Raw genomic sequence first — 17,121 nt, forward strand, 5'->3', positions numbered from 1 at the left:
TCCCGGGACACTGGAGGCACCGGAGCCCGCCGGGGCACCGGGGGGATCGGGGCTTGCGGGGGGACCGGGACGCACCGGAGGGACCAGAGCCTGAGGAGGCACCGGGCGGACTCGGACGTGCGGGCAGGATCTAAGCGACTTGGGCAGGACCGGGGCTCACCGGGGAGACCGGAGCTGCGGGGGCACCGGGACACACGGGCAGGATCCAAACGGCTTGGGCAGGACCGGGGGCACCGGAGCAGACCAGGGCGCACGGGCAGGACCGGAGCCTGAGGGGGGCACCGGGGGTCCGGGTCTCACGGGCAGGACCGGGGGGCCGAGCCCCGGGTCGTCACCCACAGCACCGGGGGGCACCGGGGAGCAGCACACGGAGCCCCCGCTGCCAGCCCAGCCCGGGCCACTGAGCTGACCCCGACCCAAACCTGGACCCTGGCCCGAGCATCCCCCGGTCCCGGGGGGCTTTCTCCGTGCTCCCCTCTTGAGAAAAGCCTCTTCTGCCCGGAGCTGAGCTTAATAACCGCGGGAGGGGACAGGGGGGCCCTGGGGCTGCACCCTGGGTGCGGGGAGAGGGTCGCTGCGGGCCCTGGCAGGGCCTCGGCACCAAACCCGGCTCAGCGGCGATGGAGAGCGGGGGGGGGCAGAGGGCTGGGACCGAGCTGGGGCCACTGGGCGAGCTTGTCCCCACGTTGCAATGACCTGGGCTGCTCCCCCCACACGCTGTCTCCGAGGGAGGCTGCAAAGCGCCGCGGGGTCAGACGGGCTCGTCCGGCCCCTGGGAGCTGCGTCGCCCCCCCCCGCACTCCCCGGACTCGGTTGCGGAGCGAGCGGGGGGGGCAGGCAGGACAGCCAGCAGCAGGGTGGACAGAATTACCCGCGGTGGGCCACTGAATCACGGTTCAAAATAAAATCCTCAAGGTTGCTAATTATTGCTGGAATCCCGTCCAGCTGGTTACTGAGCAATGCCAGGCTCCAGCCACCGTCCTATTTCCAGGCGGTTGCGTGAGCGGCAGAGCTATTTCCAGCCAGCATCGGTGGGGACACAAGCACTCGGGGTGCAAGGGGTTCCCCTCGCCCCAAAACGCGCAGGCACTGGGGTGGCCCGAACGCAGCGGGATGCAGAGACCAGGCGTTTGGATACGCAGCTTTTCCCTGGCAGTGCTCACAGCTTTAAGGGGTGTTTGGGTGTCCCTCTCCAGGCCAAGCACAAAGCTTTTGGGGAGCCTCTGTGCCGAGGTTGGGGGTGTTCATAAGCTCGGGGCAGCGTCCTGGCCCGTGAGGCACAGATGGGACTGGAGTTTCAGGCTTGGGGATGCCTCTTCAGAGCAGGGCTGGATTTGGCCGCTGCGTGGTGCCAGAGGAGAGCACCACCTCGCCTGTACCCCTCCAGGCCCCGAATGGGGTCCCCCACAGCCAGTGCTCTGAAAATGGGGAGAAACCCCCCCCGGGGGTCCCAGACAGGGAGGGAACCTGCACCCTAGGGAGGAGGGAAGAGTGAGTGAGGGCTCTGACGGCGTCTCCTGAGTCCTCTCCTGCCTCCCCTCTGCCACGTGTGGGTGTAAAGAGTCCAGAGAGCTCCCTGGGACAGATCCTGCTGCTCTGGGTGGTGCTCAGGGGAGCAGGCACCCAGCACCCATCTACAGCCTTTGAGGATGTGGGGGCTCAGCATCCCGGGGAAGCCGGGACCGAGGGAGGCGATGCCGAGGCACCAAATCCCAGCTGCCCCCAACACTCAAGACAACGCACAAGCACCAAAAAGTGCTTTAAAATGGCCGGGTTTGATGAGAGACCAGAGTGGGATGTTCGGGGGGGGCCTCCGGGGAGGGGTCGGTGCTGGCTCAGGGGTGCTGGCGCCGCTCCCCTTCCCAGTGCTCCTGGAACAGCCGGGAAAGTTGGGGAGCACAGTTCCAGCCTTCAATTTGAATGGCTTTGATTTCTGCGGCTTCGTCAGCCCCTTCATGTTAATTAAATACATTTTTGTGGGAGAAGGCTAACTTCCATTTGCATGCATAATTTGCTGCACAATTACCCTGATGGGGCATGCAAATGGGGTAAGTCTGTGCTCCATTGGGCACTTGGACCTCGTTGCTCGCAGCCACCCCACGTAGCGCTGTGTGAGCCGGGCCGGAGCGCGGCTCCCAACGGCACACCTTTTTCCTGGGAAGAGGGAATGACAAACCTCCCCGGCGCACAAACACGTCCTGGTTTGGGCAGGCAGAGCACCCTGCCTGCCTGCTGGCCCGGGCAAGTGGTGAGGCCGGGGGCTACGAGGGCCTCCGGGCCGTGGGTGGCCACTGGGCACCTTCAGTTGGGTTTGATGATGGTGGATCCACCCATCGCGTCCTGCTCGCTGCCTCTCGGCACGCAGATAAAACATTTCATATAAACCTGACCCGTGCTATTTCTGTGCGCTAACTGAAGGAGTCAGGTGGGTTGTATTTTTAAGCCTGGGGTAAGGATGGGCTTTGAGATTTCTACTCGGCCAGGGCTGAGCCACCGGCTGTGAGTCACAGTTATGTGCAGGGTATAATCACGGGGCAGGGAGGTTTGTAACGGGAAGGTGAGGAGGAGGCTCGCAGAGCTGCAGCGTGCCCGAGCCCCTGTGACCACCCGCCGGCACCACAGCACGCTCATCCTCCCTTTCCCTCCCCAGCACCCGCCGCTGCCCCGGGATGTGGCCAAACTCCCCCCGCGGCCCATCTGGATGAAGCCGTGGGGCAGCTCTGCCCGCAGCCTGACATCTTTCTGGCAGTTCCTGCCTTCCCGGGGAGCGCTGGGACAGGAAGGCACCTTTGCAAAAAAAGCTGCAGTGCCCTGGGTGCTGCGTTGGCGCGGGGTGGGAGCTCACGGCAACCTCCTTAATTTAGCCAGGGAGCTGGGGTGTGCTGCTCGGCGGCCAGGCAGGCGCTCGCCTTCACCCCCACGCAGCTACCGCCGAAATCCAACTGCTGTCAGCAGCAGGGTCAGGATTGTCCCACTCTTGACTTCGTGTTGCAGCCGTTTGCACCTCCGGGTGTCCACGGTGGGTCTGGCAGAGAGGGCGAGGGACACACGGGAGGTGCGGCGGAGCAGGACGAGGCCATGCAGAGGTGTGGGTGCTCCCTACGCACCCGCCGCGTGTGTTTTCAGTGGGGAAAGCTTCCCACTCCAGCGACACCGTGCTCTCAGCTGGCTGTTTGTAGGGCCGGGGGAGCAGGGAGGATGCAAGTTGGGGGCCAAGCAGCCGCATGCAGCCAGGCTGGGGGTGCCCAGTGCTGAGCCCCGCGTCCTGCAGCTCCCCAGGTTCGTCTCAGGAGGATGGAGGAAGCACTTGTGAGACAAAGTGGGAGCCTGGCAGAGGCTCGGCTGCATTTCACAGCACTTCGGATAACTCCTAAATCTCTCCCCACTTCAGAAAGCCGCCGGAACTTATTTTTTCCTGCTTGCAAGCAAAGGATAGCATCTTCCTTGCATCTCCTTTAAGCCTATTTTAGGATCCAGAGCACTTGATGTGGTTGAATATCCTGGCATTTCCTTTTAATTTAGTGTCTGAAATGATCATGGGGACCATTGGGAGCAGCCAGGACCAGTAATTATGACTGATGCGCAGTTTATAGAAACAGAGAAAGTTTACAATGAAAAAGTGCAGCTAAAAATAACCTGGGGAGCAGGATGAAGGGCAGGCGGCCCCATCGCCCCATCTCTGGGAAGAGATCGGGAGCACGCAGGGGCTGGGACACACAGCAGGGCTCAGCCCAGCTGGAGCCAGGGCTTGCATGGCCCCACAGCCGTTTATGTACATCTATAATTTTTTTTTTTTTTTTTTTTTTTTTGAGTGGTGGGAGTACGCGGCATAGTCGTGGCATTCAGCTTTGGGGAAAGATGCGGCAGCTCTTAGGGGTGAGACAGTAAATGCCAAAGGAGGGGGCAAAGAGACCAAAGAGCTTGGGTTGGGTTTTTTTAGTGTGTCTCATCCACAATCCGGATAATCCGCCCACAGATAATTGAGGGTTGGCGGCGCGGTTGAGTCAACCCTCCTCGAATCAATAGCAGCTTCCCAGGCGCGACGGGCTCGCAGCTGGGGGGGGCCCATCGCCCGCGCACCCCCATCACCAGCAGCACTTTTCTCGAGCACCCACTTTCCTGCCTGGGCAAAGGGTGCTGAGCGCTGGCAGGATGCGCCACGCGCTCCCTCGCTGCGCACGGTTGGTCGTTCTGCAGCCGTTTATAATTTTGCCAGAAACCAGGGTGATGTGGAACCTCCTCCGACCTGCTGGGCATCACCCCGGGGTGCTGTTTGCTGAACGTGGCCAGTCCCACCCCCATCGCCCGCACCGGAGAGGACGCTTCGCCCTTGGCCCTGCCCTTCCGAGGGGGTTCCCTCTTCTGCTCCACAAAATGGGGGAGGAAGCCGGGATTCCTTCTAGTCTCTCATCTCAAATACTAGACAGCTGGATATTACGTCTGGATCGTTTGGTTCGTCAAGGCGCAGAGCTAATTGCCATCCCCTTTAGCCTTTCTCACTCCTGGGTGTCCCCACAAGCCCACCTGCCCCCTCTGCCTTCAGCTTCAGACTCCTCCATCACGTAGATGGGACGATTTCATGACAAAGCGAAGGTTTTCACCTTTCTCCAGGGGCCAAAAATCACCCTGGGGTCTTTTTTTCTGTGTTGCTGGGTCCCTGTGACCTCCTTGGCTCTGCCACAAAACTCCCCCCTGCCCTTCCCTGGATGAAGGTCCACCCGCAGCTTCCTTTTGTTGAAAACACGATGATTTCTGAGCTGGTATTTGGTTGGGTCTTGCCTGATGCCGGGGAGCAAAGGGGTGACCCAGGTGGCCAAAAAACCCCAAGGGGACGCTGCTTTGAACCTTGGTCGCCGCTGGATCGACTGCAGGACCTCCCACGGGGGTTTATCAGTGATTAAAAAAAAAAAAAAAAGGTGATTCCTCTGGTTGTTTTGGGGGGATTTAAGGATTTTGCAAGAGCCGTGAGGCGTCGGTAGCTTCGGCAGCATCTTTAACAGCCCTGGAGTGTTAAACCGTTGGTGATGGGTTGGTAGAAGAAATGGAAAAGCACAAAAGAGCCCAAGGGGCTGCAGCAGGATTGGGGGGACTGGTGTGTGTCCCCTCCAAGGGGGTGCATGGGCCAGGTCCAGCTCCCGGCAGCATCCTCCTGCCCGCAGCTGGCCACCGGCCGGGCGGCCTCCCCACGGGAGCAGGAAGCGCTCTCCGCATCCGCCCCTGCCCGCCTGGCCCCGGGCTTTTTTTATAACATAACTTGTGGTGAGCCCAGTAGCTGGAGGGAACGTGGGATTTTAAAAAAAAAAAAAAAAGGGAAAAAGAAGGGAAAAAAAAGAAAGAAGAAAAAAATAAGGAAAAGAAAGAAAAAGAAGAAAGAAGAAATAAAAAGGGGAAAAAAAAAAAGGAAAAAATAAAAAAGGAAAAAATAAAAAAGACCTGCAGATGCATAATTAAAATCTCAGCGTTCAGTCTGGAGGGGTGCGCTGTGCTGCTCCCCCCATGGAAATGGGGATGGCCACTTTGTGTTGTATTCAATCTGGAATGTGTTTTCCCCCAGAATGGGTTAAAAATCGCATTTAAAACGTGCTCCTTCAGTTAATTAATTATTTGTTTCAAAAAGTAAGCGCTGGGTCAGATTCGTTGCATTGCTTTTGTGCCTGAAGCAGGAGGAGCTTTAATCACTTTAATTATATTCAGTCATGGCAGCTTGGAAGATTTTTAAAGAACAATTTGAAGAAAATAATTACATATTAGAGAAACTGTGTGGGGCTGCATTACTGTAAAGACAGTGGGTTTTTCTTTATGGACATAAAAAAAAAAAAAAAAGGAATCGCCAGATTTTTCCTTTCCTAACGTGCACTGGATTTCTGCAGAAAGTAGGTATTGTCAGTAGAAAGGGAGGTTTTATTTTTGCAGAGGGGTGACCTGACAATCCCCTCCCCGCCCTCAGTCTTGCATCGGCTGAAAATCTTTACGTTTCATCAGCCCAAATCTTTGTATTTCAGCAGCCCAAAGCCCGTGGGAGAGGGGACCTGTGACCCTGCGATGGCCCCACCAAGCCCTGGGCTGTCCAGATTTTGTTCCCCACGCTCCTGCTGCCAGAAGGGTTTGCAAAATCCTCAATTCCTGCTCCAGACAGTCCCGCCAAGCCCCAAAGCTCGGCTTTTTTTGGGTGCGTTTTTCACTCTTTGGTGAAGTGCAAAGGGCTGCAGCCGCTAAACTGCAGCGTGAGGGGCAGCTTCTCTGTGCTCCCGCTGTAGCCAAGCCTTGGTGCTTTTTGATTTCTTTTTTTTTTTTTTTTAATTAATATTAAAGAAAGAGCGCTGGAAGGCTGGTGGGTTTACAGCAAAATAAAGTTGGGGGGGGATTGTGCAAAAATGGGAGAGGCGTGCATAAAAATTATGGAGAGGAGAGATGGGAGTTTGCAGCAGAGTGAGGGACCCGGAGCCAGTGGGGTTTGTCCCCAAATTGGGGGAAAATTGGGTCAGTGGGACTTGGGGGGTGTCTTCAGGCTTTGATCAGCCTGTTGGGGAGGCTGGTGGTGCAGCAAAGGCCACGGCAGCCGGGCACAGCCCTCCCTGACCCCTTTGCCCCACAGTTGAGCAGGACCGGGACATCTTCTCCCCGAAGCCGTACTGGAAGGAGTTCAGGTTCGACCTGACCCAGGTGCCCACGGGCGAGTCGGTGACGGCCGCCGAGTTTCGCATCTACAAGGCGCGGGGTGTAACTCGCCATGCCAACACCACCCTCCACGTCAGCATCTACGAGATCGCCGCCGAGCACTCCAACAGGTGACGGGGACGGGGATGGGGGCAGAGACAGGGATGGCGATGGGGATGGGGATGGAGATTGTGGGGATGGGAATGAGGATGAAGATGGGGATGAGGATGAAGATATGGGGATAAAGATACAGGGATGGGGATGAAGATCATGGGATAGGAATGAAGATCATGGAGTTGAGAATGAATATATGGGAATGAGGATGAAGATATGGGGATAAAGATACTGGGATGGGGATGAAGATCATGGGGATGGGAATGAGGATGGGGATAGGGATGAAGATGAAGATATGGGGATGGGAATGAAAATCATGGAGATGAGGATGAAGATATGGGGATGAGGGTGAATATATGGGGATGAGGATGAAGATATGGGGATGGGAATGAAGATCATGGGATGGAAATGAAGATCATGGGGATGGGAATGAGGATGGCGATGGGGATGAAGATGAAGATATGGGGATGGGAATGAAAATCATGGGGATAAGGATAAAGATATAGGGATGAAGATGGGGAAGGGATCCCCCGTAAGCACCAGCCCCAGTACTTTCCCCTCCCACCGCCCTGCAAGCGCCGAGGGCAGCAGCACCGCCGCAGCCGGCTGTTCCCACGCTTTCCCACCGGGCAATGCCACACCTCAGCTTTTCGGCCGGGGCTGGGCGGATGCTTTTCCCAGGGCAGCTGCCAGGGTGTCACCATTATGTCCAGCACAGCCGGAGGCACTGGGAGCCACCGTCCTGACCCTGCTGTGCCAGGACCTGTACAGACACAAGCACTGAGGAGTCATTTCCCTGAATTATCGCTGGTGCCCTTTGGGTGCTGTTACTCACCTGCTCACTTTTTTTCCCCATTTCCACAGGGAGTCTGACCTGTTCCTGCTGGATGTCCAGGACCTGCGTGCTGGGACTGAGGGCTGGCTGGTGTTTGACGTCACGGCCGCCAGCAACCACTGGTTAGTGGATCGGAAATACAACCTGGGGCTGCGACTCTACGTGGAGACTGACGATGGTGAGCCTGCCTAACCTACCAGCAGCGTTTGGGGCCAGATCCCCGGGAACCGGAGCCCTCTTGGTGCCACAACGGGTGGGGTTCGTCTCGTTGCAATTTTAAATTTCCAGCTGTGATGGAGAATTGCGGGTGCCAGAAGTCAGTTGGGTTTGCAGGCAGGAAGCCTCCCAAAGGCGTTCATGCTAATGGGGTTCCTGGTGTGGGTTGTAATAACCCCATTAGCACTTAACTCCTTACCTGGAGGGATCCTCGCGTGTGTGTGCGCTGGAGGATTAACCCTCTTCTCACCACGGGATCAAATCTGCTCCAGTGGTGCCTTTTGCACGTGTGCAGGCACGGTGCTGAGGGCCACAGCGAGCATCTCTGCTCCCAGGGCGGGGAGGACGCGCAGCCATGGATGCCCCATCCACCCCCTTCCCTCCCAGCACACCGAGCTTTCCTCCCCAGTGGCAAAAGGGGATACTCAGTCGCTTTGGGGCTCACTTGGTTTAAACCCCTGACTGGCTCTGTGTGACCATCGCAGGGTGACGGCCGGGCAGGATGAGGCCGTACTGCCCATCACGCACCCTCCTGGGGGGCAACAGCAGAATGGGAGTGCTGGGGTGGGCGCCCACTCACTTGGGATGCTGAAACCACAGCTCTCTGCTGCAAATTTCCTGTATTTTTTTCCCCCTTGCTTTAACCCAATGAGTTTATTCTGAGAGTAAAGCACCGCGTGCTCCTGTCCCTGTAGGGCACAGCGTCGACCCGGGCTCGGCAGGGCTCCTGGGGCGCCGGGGACCCCGCTCCAAGCAGCCCTTCATGGTGACGTTTTTCCGGGCGAGCCCCGGCCCCACACGCATTACACGGGCAGCCAAGCCCCCGAGGAGGCGGCAGCCCAAGAAGACGAACGACCTCCCGCATCCAAACAAGCTGCCAGGAATTTTTGGTGAGAAAAAGAGCTTTGGTGAGAAACCGTCCCTGTGGAAAACACGGGGCTCTGCTGCCACCATGGTCAAGGGACGTTCTGTTAGTGCCTTGCCCTGTCAGAACTCCCAGTTTTGGCCCCAAGAGAAGCAGAACGAAGCACTCTGGGTTTTTAGGATTGGGGTTGTTTGCAGTTTGTGAGGTGCAGGGGGTCTGGGGCGAATGCCCCCATGGCAATGGTGTTACGTGGGGTTTTCAGAATACCCGAATGTCAGACTTTTCGCATTCTTGCTCTTGGCTTTGAAGCCACCCTGGAAGGGCATCACCCCAGGAGGGTGTCAGGCAGGAGGGGAGCAGAAAGCCCCAGCTCTCCTGAGCCCACTGAGCTTGGGAAAACCCCTCGAGGCCAATCCTCTGTGAGCAGAGCTGGGACTTAGCCATCCCCCTTGTCCTGATGTGGGAGCATTAAATTTTCCCTTTATCCAACAACGGAAGCTTCTCTGCTTTTGTTCCTCTGGCCTAACCCCGGTTGTACGGGTTCAATCCCACCCTTGAGCGGGGATGGCTGCGGCGGGGCGAGCGGGACGCCAACGCCACGGGGCTGATGCTGCCTGTCCCCTTCTCCTGCAGACGATGTCCACGCCGCGGACGGGCGGCAGGTCTGCCGGCGCCATGAGCTCTACGTCAGCTTTCAGGACCTCGGCTGGCTGGTACTTGTCTACTGGGAGAAGTAAATGAAAAAAAAAAAACAAAAAAACCCAAGAACAACAAAACCCATCATCCTCCCCCCCTGGGCTCTCTCCAGCCTGGCTTCTCCTGCCCATAAAGTGATCTGCAGCCGTGCAGGGCAGCTGGGCGCGGGGAAGGCAAACATGAACTGCCACAACCCCAAACCTCAGCAGTGACCCTGAACAACTCACGGCTCAGTCCGAAAAATCAACATAAACCCTTGCTGCTGGCACGGCTGCCCGGGGAGGAGCTGGCTGGGTTGTTTTTGCAGGTGGGGAATGGATGAAGGGGCACAAGAAGGGTGAAGCCCGTGGTGTAACTGGTGGAAACCCTTTTTTTTTTTTTTTTCCCCGCAGGGGTACTCAGCCTACTACTGCGAGGGGGAGTGTGCTTTCCCGCTGGACTCCTGCATGAACGCCACCAACCATGCCATCCTGCAGTCCCTGGTCAGTGCGACGCCGATGGCAGCCCCGGGGGGGGACGCTGGGGGCCCTGCGGGAGCAGGCAGAACCTGATGAAAAGCTGAATTTGGGGCTGGGCATGCCTTGGTTTGAAAGCATTCCGGTCAGAGGGTGCAGTTTAGCTCCAGCTCCCACTAAAGCCCCGGCGGGTGCATGGGATGGGTGCTGCCCTGTCCGCTGGTGAAGGGCATCGTGTCACCCGTGCATCCTCCTCCTCGCCAGCCGTGTGCGAGGCTTTGCTCCGAGGTCCCACAAAGCGCCGCTGCAGCTCAGCACCCAAATGTTGGGCTCAGCATATTCCAAGCAGGAAGGCTTTAATGCCCCATTTTTCCCAAACCCACCCCGCATCCCAGCCGGTGTTTTAATTTCTGGAATTTCCTGCCCTGTGAGTGTTTGGTTTCCCAATGGCAGACTCACACCAGCTCCGGTGTTCGCCGTTAATTACAGGGAGCGCCGAGTCCTTGGCCGAGCCTTTGAAGGTGTCGCCTGGCAGGGTTTAATTTTTACATTAACGAAGCTGCCAGAGGCCCCATCCGGGGCTGGGCATGATCCTGGCAGCAGTGGGGAGGGGTCCCCTTCCCCCCCTACACCCACCCATCAGCCCTCAACCCAACACTCTTCCCGAAACGGAGCCGTTTGGGCAGGATGTGAATCACCTGGCGCCTGGATCTGGCCCTTCTGGGAAGCGCCGGGGCAAACGCAGCTGGGGAGCTGTGCCAGCCCCAGCCTGTGCTGCAAATAGCAGGGTTTGACAGCAAAAACACCGGACTTCCGAACTGGGAGAGCTCGGCTGCCCCTGCAATAAATTAATCGCACATGTCGGGTAAAGCCAGCAAGGGCTGAGTCTGTCCAGCAGCCTGTGAGCCTCCCAGCTGCTGCTCTACAGCGAATTACTGGGAGAACGTGTGTCCTGAGCAGGGGATGGACAAGCCGAAGGACAGCTGTGTTCAGAGGGGTGTCGTGTGCTGAAGGTTTTAGTGCGGTGTGTTAAATTTAGGGCAGCACTGAGCCCTGAAGGAGAATCTCTATTGCAACAGCATCCAGCACCCCCTACCCACACAGAAGTGAGACCCACGCTGCTCTTACTTTTTTTTTTTTTTTTTTTACCTGTTTGCTTATTTACAGTGAGAAAAGTGCCCAGAAATCCCAAATTAATGAAGGGGCTGCGTGGTGCCACGAGCCCCGATCCAATATAAACTGCAACGAGGACTGCCCAGAGTTCAGAATAAATATTTTTGCAAAAAAGCTAGAAATAATCTCCCCATTCACCCAGGCTTTTTGCGGCTAAGAGCTGGTTGGTGCTTTTTCTTCTGCCCGGAGCCACATTCACTGGTGCTCACAGGCTCCATCCATCCCCCAGGTCCACCTGATGAAGCCCGAGGCCGTGCCCAAGGCGTGCTGTGCCCCCACGAAGCTCAGTGCCACCTCCGTCCTCTACTACGACAGCAACAACAACGTCATCCTGAAGAAGCACCGCAACATGGTGGTGAAATCCTGCGGCTGCCACTGACGGCCGGGTCCCATCCCCATCCCATCCCATCCCCATCCCATCCCATCCCATCCCCATCCCATCCCATCCCATCCCATCCCATCCCATCCCCACCAGAGCAATGTGACACTGGGTTTCTGCTGCGTGTGTGGAAGAGGAATTTCATGGGCTGCATCATAGCGAAGTCCATTAATAAATAGTAAGAATAAATCCCTCCCACCCCTTCCTAGAAGTGGATGTAAATAATATAAAACTTTTATTCTCTTACCACACTTACTGAGACACATACATATATACATATATATATATATATATAGGAAAGAGAGGATTTGTGGCTGGTTCCGTGTCTGTTTTGTGCGTGGCTGATGTGTTTTCCCCTCACGCTGCTGGCTCACAGGATGCTGCAGTCTCCAGTGGAGGCAGTTTGGGCTGAAGGGTAATTAGGCCAAGGGAGGCGGCATCCGAGTTGCTCTGGGGTTGTTTCTAGCCATGTATGTCTAACTAACCCACCTCTACCCAGCGCTTTTAATTCCTTTAATGAAAACACCGTCGGCCAATTAAATAGCTGGCTGACTAACCCGCTCCTGTTTACGTAAAGTTCAGAAAATTCAGCCAGTTGGAAAAAAAAAAAAAAATCCATATTGAGCTACAACTCTGTTATAAAATAAACGCCTAGTTTGGAAAGTAAACACGTAGTTTCTCTTGCTCTTTGTTTTTTAATAAATGTCACGGCACAGCAGCGCTCTGTTGGGCGGACGGGATTTCGCAATGAAAAAATACACCAGGATCGGCTAAAATTGTACCTATTTGCTTGAAAACGAGCCCTGCCAAAGTGTTGCGATGTGAGTTTTAGGTCAGGCTGTGTCTCCCCAGCCAGGAGAGCGGCTGTCCTCGCCGGTGGATGCTTCCTGTGGGCTCACAACGGGGCTGCGCCCGCACCGGCCCCAGGCACCTTCCCTGTGCTATTTGCACAATTAAGTTACTTATTTGCTGTGATTTTAAAAGGAAACGGCCTGGCCTGCTTCTCAGCTCGGGTACCCGGGGAACCTTGCGTCACTAAACAAATAACGAACCTGGCTTGGCCAAACGCAAAGGAAAAAAATCCCAATAAACCCACCAAAATAAGAAAGATCTGCTCCCTGCCGATGCCCAGCTTCCTGAGAAAAGGTCTCGCTTCTCTGGAAAAATTTTATCTGCTGACTAATTTCACATGAAATCCAGCTCAGGATGCAATCACGGCTCTGTGCAACGTGGTGCCTTTTGCAGAGAAAAAGCCCAGGGCTTCCCTCAGCTACCCCTTGAGGGAGGGCTCTCCCTGGTTCAAGGTGTGGCTGAAGGTGTTTGCACAGACTGCCTTCAGAAATGTGAGATTTAAACAGCAAAAAGGGATGGGGGGGGGGAAGTGCTGGGTTGGTTTGTCTGTCAGGTGCCATGTCTGAGTGCCCATCTCACCTTGTCCCTTTCGTAGGGCAATGCATGACCCCCAAACAGCGTGGAAAAACAGCAAGTGAATAAAAGCCACCCAGTGTTTATTATGGAAAAAAAACCCCCACCCCTCATCTGTGAGCAGCTGGGTTGGCAAAACTCAAAATCCCCAATCGCACAAGCTCTTAAAAACATCCCCTACACCCCAGCCCTGCACCCCTGGCCCTCTCTGCCCAGGCAGCCCCAGCCCTCCTGCCAACGCCTGCGCAAGCTCAAAACCACACATCCCTTCCTCCTCACCAACGCCCCTTCCCAGAAGTGCCCAGTGCCACCATTTCCTAGGAAACCCCAAATCAATCACATCCCAACGCTGCAGTTACCTTCACGGGGCACAGCCAGAGCCACCCACTGACGGGAACTATAAAGAGTAGAGCTCTCCTGCTCTACAAACCACAGTTTGGAAATTAAATCCCTTCCTACAGCCTCATCGGGGTTTTTTTTTTTTTCTTCCTCTATCACCCAAAGGGTTTGCTCTTTTCCTGGTTGCTTCTTGTCCAGACCTTGTTCTCCCACTTACACATCCCAGTAAACGCCCTCCCTCTCGGATGGAGATGATGGAGCAGGCTGGCTTCCCAGCACACGGCTGCCAGCAGGGACCTGCCTCCCTCTGCTGCTGGGAAAGGACACTACAGAGCTTGGAACACGCTCAAAACATCTCCACAAGATCCTGCTGTGGAAAAAAACATGAGAGATTCAGCTCTGCTCTTCTTGCTCGTTCACAGGTAACTTCCCCTGAAGCCAGGATTTAGGCACCAGGTAAGGAGAGCGAACGCACACAAAAAAGCATCTTTGCTCAAAAGCAAAGACTGTCCTCACACGGAGAGAATTCAACAGCCACGAGTAGGTCCTCAGTATTTTTAAAACTAGGTTTTATTTTTACCAAACATACTTTCTAGAAGACAGCAGCAGAACCAGCCTTGCCCTGCTCAGGGCAGCAGAGGGCAGGGCAGGCAGAGAAGCGATCTACCTTCCACCTCCCCTGGGGCGGGTGGGGGCCCCGCAGCGCTGCCCGCAGGCACACTCACATGAAGCTTTGCAGGGGGATTTCGACAGAAGTCGCAGGAGCTGGACACTGCTGGGGGCCCAGGGTCACCCCATCCAGCCCCCTCCAAGAGCCGAGCTCACGGGCACTCCCCGCAGTCTGAAATAATCACCTTCTGCTTCGGTTTCCCGTCTTTGGTGCCTTGAGCCTTTGGAAAAGGAGCAGCAGGAATTAAAGGCAGGAAGTGCAAGGGCAGAGAAGGAGGTTGGGCTCTGCCCAGGCCACCCCGGGGGGGGGCCAGCACCTACCTCGATCTGTCGCACCACGTCCATGCCCTCCGTCACCTCCCCGAACACCACGTGCTTCCCGTCCAGCCAGTCTGTTTTATCACAAGTGATGAAGAACTGGGAGCCGTTGGTGTTTGGGCCAGAGTTTGCCATCGATAACAGCCCTGTGATCAAAAAGTGCAGTTGTTATGGCTGGAGAGGGAGCAATGAGCTCCAGCACATGAGCCGTCGTTTCAACCCAAACCCACTCCCATGCCCTGCAAAACGCTGCTGGTTCTCAGAAAGTCTGAATATTAAACTCCACAGGAACGACTGGAAACCAATTATGTCAAGAGAGAAACACTTGCAAGCACGGAAAATGGAAAGGGGTAAAGATTGCTCATCTATTTTTAGTTGCAGTAATAGAAAAGCTGTTTGTACAGAGATAAACCTGCTTGCTTTTTGCTGCTTTTCACAGTCACCCTGCGACATTCCTCCTTTAAAATCAATCAGGAAAGCAGCTTTGAAACTTTCTCCATCACATAATACTGGAAATTACCAGTGGATGGAGAGTGAACGATGCATTTCTGCTGGCTGGATGCCAGTGACACATGACAGTCTGACACAGCGGATCACACCGCGGCAGAAGCGTTTGGCCAACACAGATTATCATTCAGGGCTGCTACTATCAACACGGTCTAGATCAGAAGAGCCCAAGTGTGGCCCTTAAATGATATTGAGCCACTTCGCTCTTCAGCCCCTGCCTGGGGAGATGGCTCTACCTGGCCCCGTGTGTTTGAGAATGAAGTTTTCATCATCAAACTTCTTCCCGTAGATGGATTTGCCTCCGGTGCCGTTGTGGTTGGTGAAGTCGCCAGCCTGACACATGAACTGGGGGATGATGCGGTGGAAGCTGCTCCCTTTGAAGCCGAAGCCTTTCTCATGGGTGCAGAGGCAGCGGAAATTCTCTGTTTTGGGGGCAAGGGGGAGAGAGGTGAGAGCTGCACCGCAGCTGGAAGCCACCACGCTGGGGAGGCTGACCCTCTCCTCACCTACGGTCATGGGCACCACGTCTGAGCGCAGGAGGATCTGCAGCCGCCCCGCAGGTTTGTTTCCAATTTTGATGTCCATGTAAACCTGAGGGTTGACCCGGGATTTCTTGGCAGGAGGCTCACCCTGGGCAGGAAAAGAAAAAAGCAAGCTGACATTCCTCTGCTCTGCCTCCAGAGACAGCTGGCCCCACACTCTCAACCTTCGGGACAGCAGGATACAGATGGCTCCAATTGTTTTTCCTACCTCCTGCACCTCTGGTTTGGGGGCTTCTGCTCCTCCCTCCTCTGTGTTTTCCTCCAAAGTCTTTCCTGAAAACTTCTTCAGCCAGTCATCATCCGACCAGACTGTGACAGCAAAAGGGAGGGTCAGAGCACAGGAACCAAACTAAAGGGCCACATGTGAGCACACACGGGGCTGCACAGGTCAGGGCACAGCACGGCACCGGCAGCAAGATTGCACCCGAGATGTGGGAGCACTCAGCGGGCAGCAGCCTACCCCAAAAGACAGAGTGTGGGGAAAGAAAAGAGAAAGTAATCTCCCTCCCAGAGGAGGGCAGTGCAAGCTCATGGCCTAATCCTTGCAAGTACCCCCACGCAGGTATCTTTTACAGGTATCTGCTTTTACAGATGTGGCCAGATGTGTGGGTAATTTTGCCTGACTTGTGCGTGTGTGTGTGCTGTGTCCTCTGTCAGAGGGCATGAAGGAAATTAGAAGTGCAGCCAAGAGTGTTTCCACCCAAGGACTTGAGGAGTGGTTTTGGTTATTTGGTTATTAGGATGCTGCTCAGATCCCTGAGATCCACAAATGGGAGGCAGGATGCAGCCTCCGGCTCTAGGAAAGCAGAAAGGCTGATGCACGAAGCTCTGAACATCCACAGGGATGTTCTCCCCTCCCAAGCACCAACTCACCAGGCCTGGATGATCCTTCTTTAATTCTCATTGGTTTGGCCAAGTTCACACGAATTGTCCTGCCAAAGAGCTCAGACTCATTCTGCAGAGGAGAAAAGCAAAACAAAGCCCACCAAAAGGTAAAAAAAAATCCCCACGTCCCCCAAACCCCTGCAGAGGTCAGAGGAAAAGAGAGCTTGCTTTCTCTGTGCAGCCCACACCACACAGGGCCTCGCTCTGTGCTATGGGAAGAAGGCAAAGCCACACGTCTCTGTGGGCGAGGGGGAACGGGGTCCGTACCATGTTGTCAATAGCTGCTGCTGCATCCTGCCAAAAAAGCAAAAGAAAATGATTACTGCTGTTTCTTCTCTCCGTGCTCAGCGTACACATGCCCCAGCATTTTGCTGCAATCAAGACTGAGGGCCATTTTCCTAAACCCCATCTACTCCAGGGGGGCAAGCACTGATGGATCTTGCATAAGCAACATCCAAACCAGTGTCTGGGGTTTGTCTTCCCACAACCGATCCAGTAAACCCGTTTTGTGTATGATGCTTTATCGCTTACATAAAGTATTTGGGAAAAGAGAAGAGATCTCGTGTATGAAACCCAGGACAGATTATAAAATGGCAAATATATGACGGCCTGTGCTGCCCACGAAGGAAAGAAACACCCCACCGCTGCTGAGCTCCGGGGGCAGCCCGGGAGCAGCGTGGGCTGGCAGTGGCCGTGCTTCAGCCCGAAGGAAAATTAAGAAAAGCAAATGGGAAAATGGGAAAGGAGGAACAGCAGCTCCAGCTGCTGGGGAGAGATTCGAGGCTGTGGCCGGTGAACCCGCCTGCTTCCGTCAGCTGCAGCGTCCCCGCCGGGAAGAGGCTCCAGCCCGAAAGGGTCCGGGGAGGAAGAGGCGGGCCCCAGGATTTGCCCCTTTCTCACCTCTGCCAGCTCAAACTCGATGAAGGCGAATCCCCGGTGCTTTTCTGGAGAGAGAGAAGCGAGCGGTCACGGGCAGCAAACACACAGCGGCCCCGCGGCCCCCCGCCTCGGCCCGCTCCGCGCCGGGACAGACCGCGGGCCCCGCG

At 55.7% G+C, this 17,121-nt stretch overlaps 2 protein-coding genes across 2 annotated transcripts; one reads left to right on the plus strand and one right to left on the minus strand.

The window, feature by feature from the left end:
• Positions 1-5,117: 5,117 nt before the first annotated feature.
• On the plus strand, positions 5,118-12,160 carry LOC113488177 (bone morphogenetic protein 8A-like). The gene is made up of 8 exons (XM_026863220.1): positions 5,118-5,259; positions 6,596-6,788; positions 7,636-7,784; positions 8,518-8,712; positions 9,321-9,419; positions 9,765-9,865; positions 11,241-11,427; positions 11,463-12,160. The coding sequence occupies exons 1-7, from the start codon at positions 5,118-5,120 to the stop codon at positions 11,388-11,390; spliced, it is 1,029 nt and encodes a 342-aa protein (XP_026719021.1). The 3' UTR covers positions 11,391-11,427; positions 11,463-12,160.
• Positions 12,161-13,708: 1,548 nt separating this feature from the next.
• Positions 13,709-17,080, minus strand: PPIE (peptidylprolyl isomerase E). Its single transcript, XM_026863427.1, has 8 exons — positions 16,976-17,080; positions 16,343-16,369; positions 16,064-16,145; positions 15,399-15,499; positions 15,155-15,278; positions 14,885-15,070; positions 14,145-14,287; positions 13,709-14,044 (listed from the first exon to the last, which is right to left on the minus strand). The coding sequence occupies exons 2-8, from the start codon at positions 16,343-16,345 to the stop codon at positions 13,976-13,978; spliced, it is 708 nt and encodes a 235-aa protein (XP_026719228.1). The 5' UTR covers positions 16,346-16,369; positions 16,976-17,080; the 3' UTR covers positions 13,709-13,975.
• Positions 17,081-17,121: the final 41 nt, after the last annotated feature.

Source organism: Athene cunicularia, assembly GCF_003259725.1.
Source record: "Athene cunicularia isolate RWA chromosome 23 unlocalized genomic scaffold, athCun1 chr23_part1, whole genome shotgun sequence".
NCBI lineage: Eukaryota > Metazoa > Chordata > Aves > Strigiformes > Strigidae > Athene > Athene cunicularia.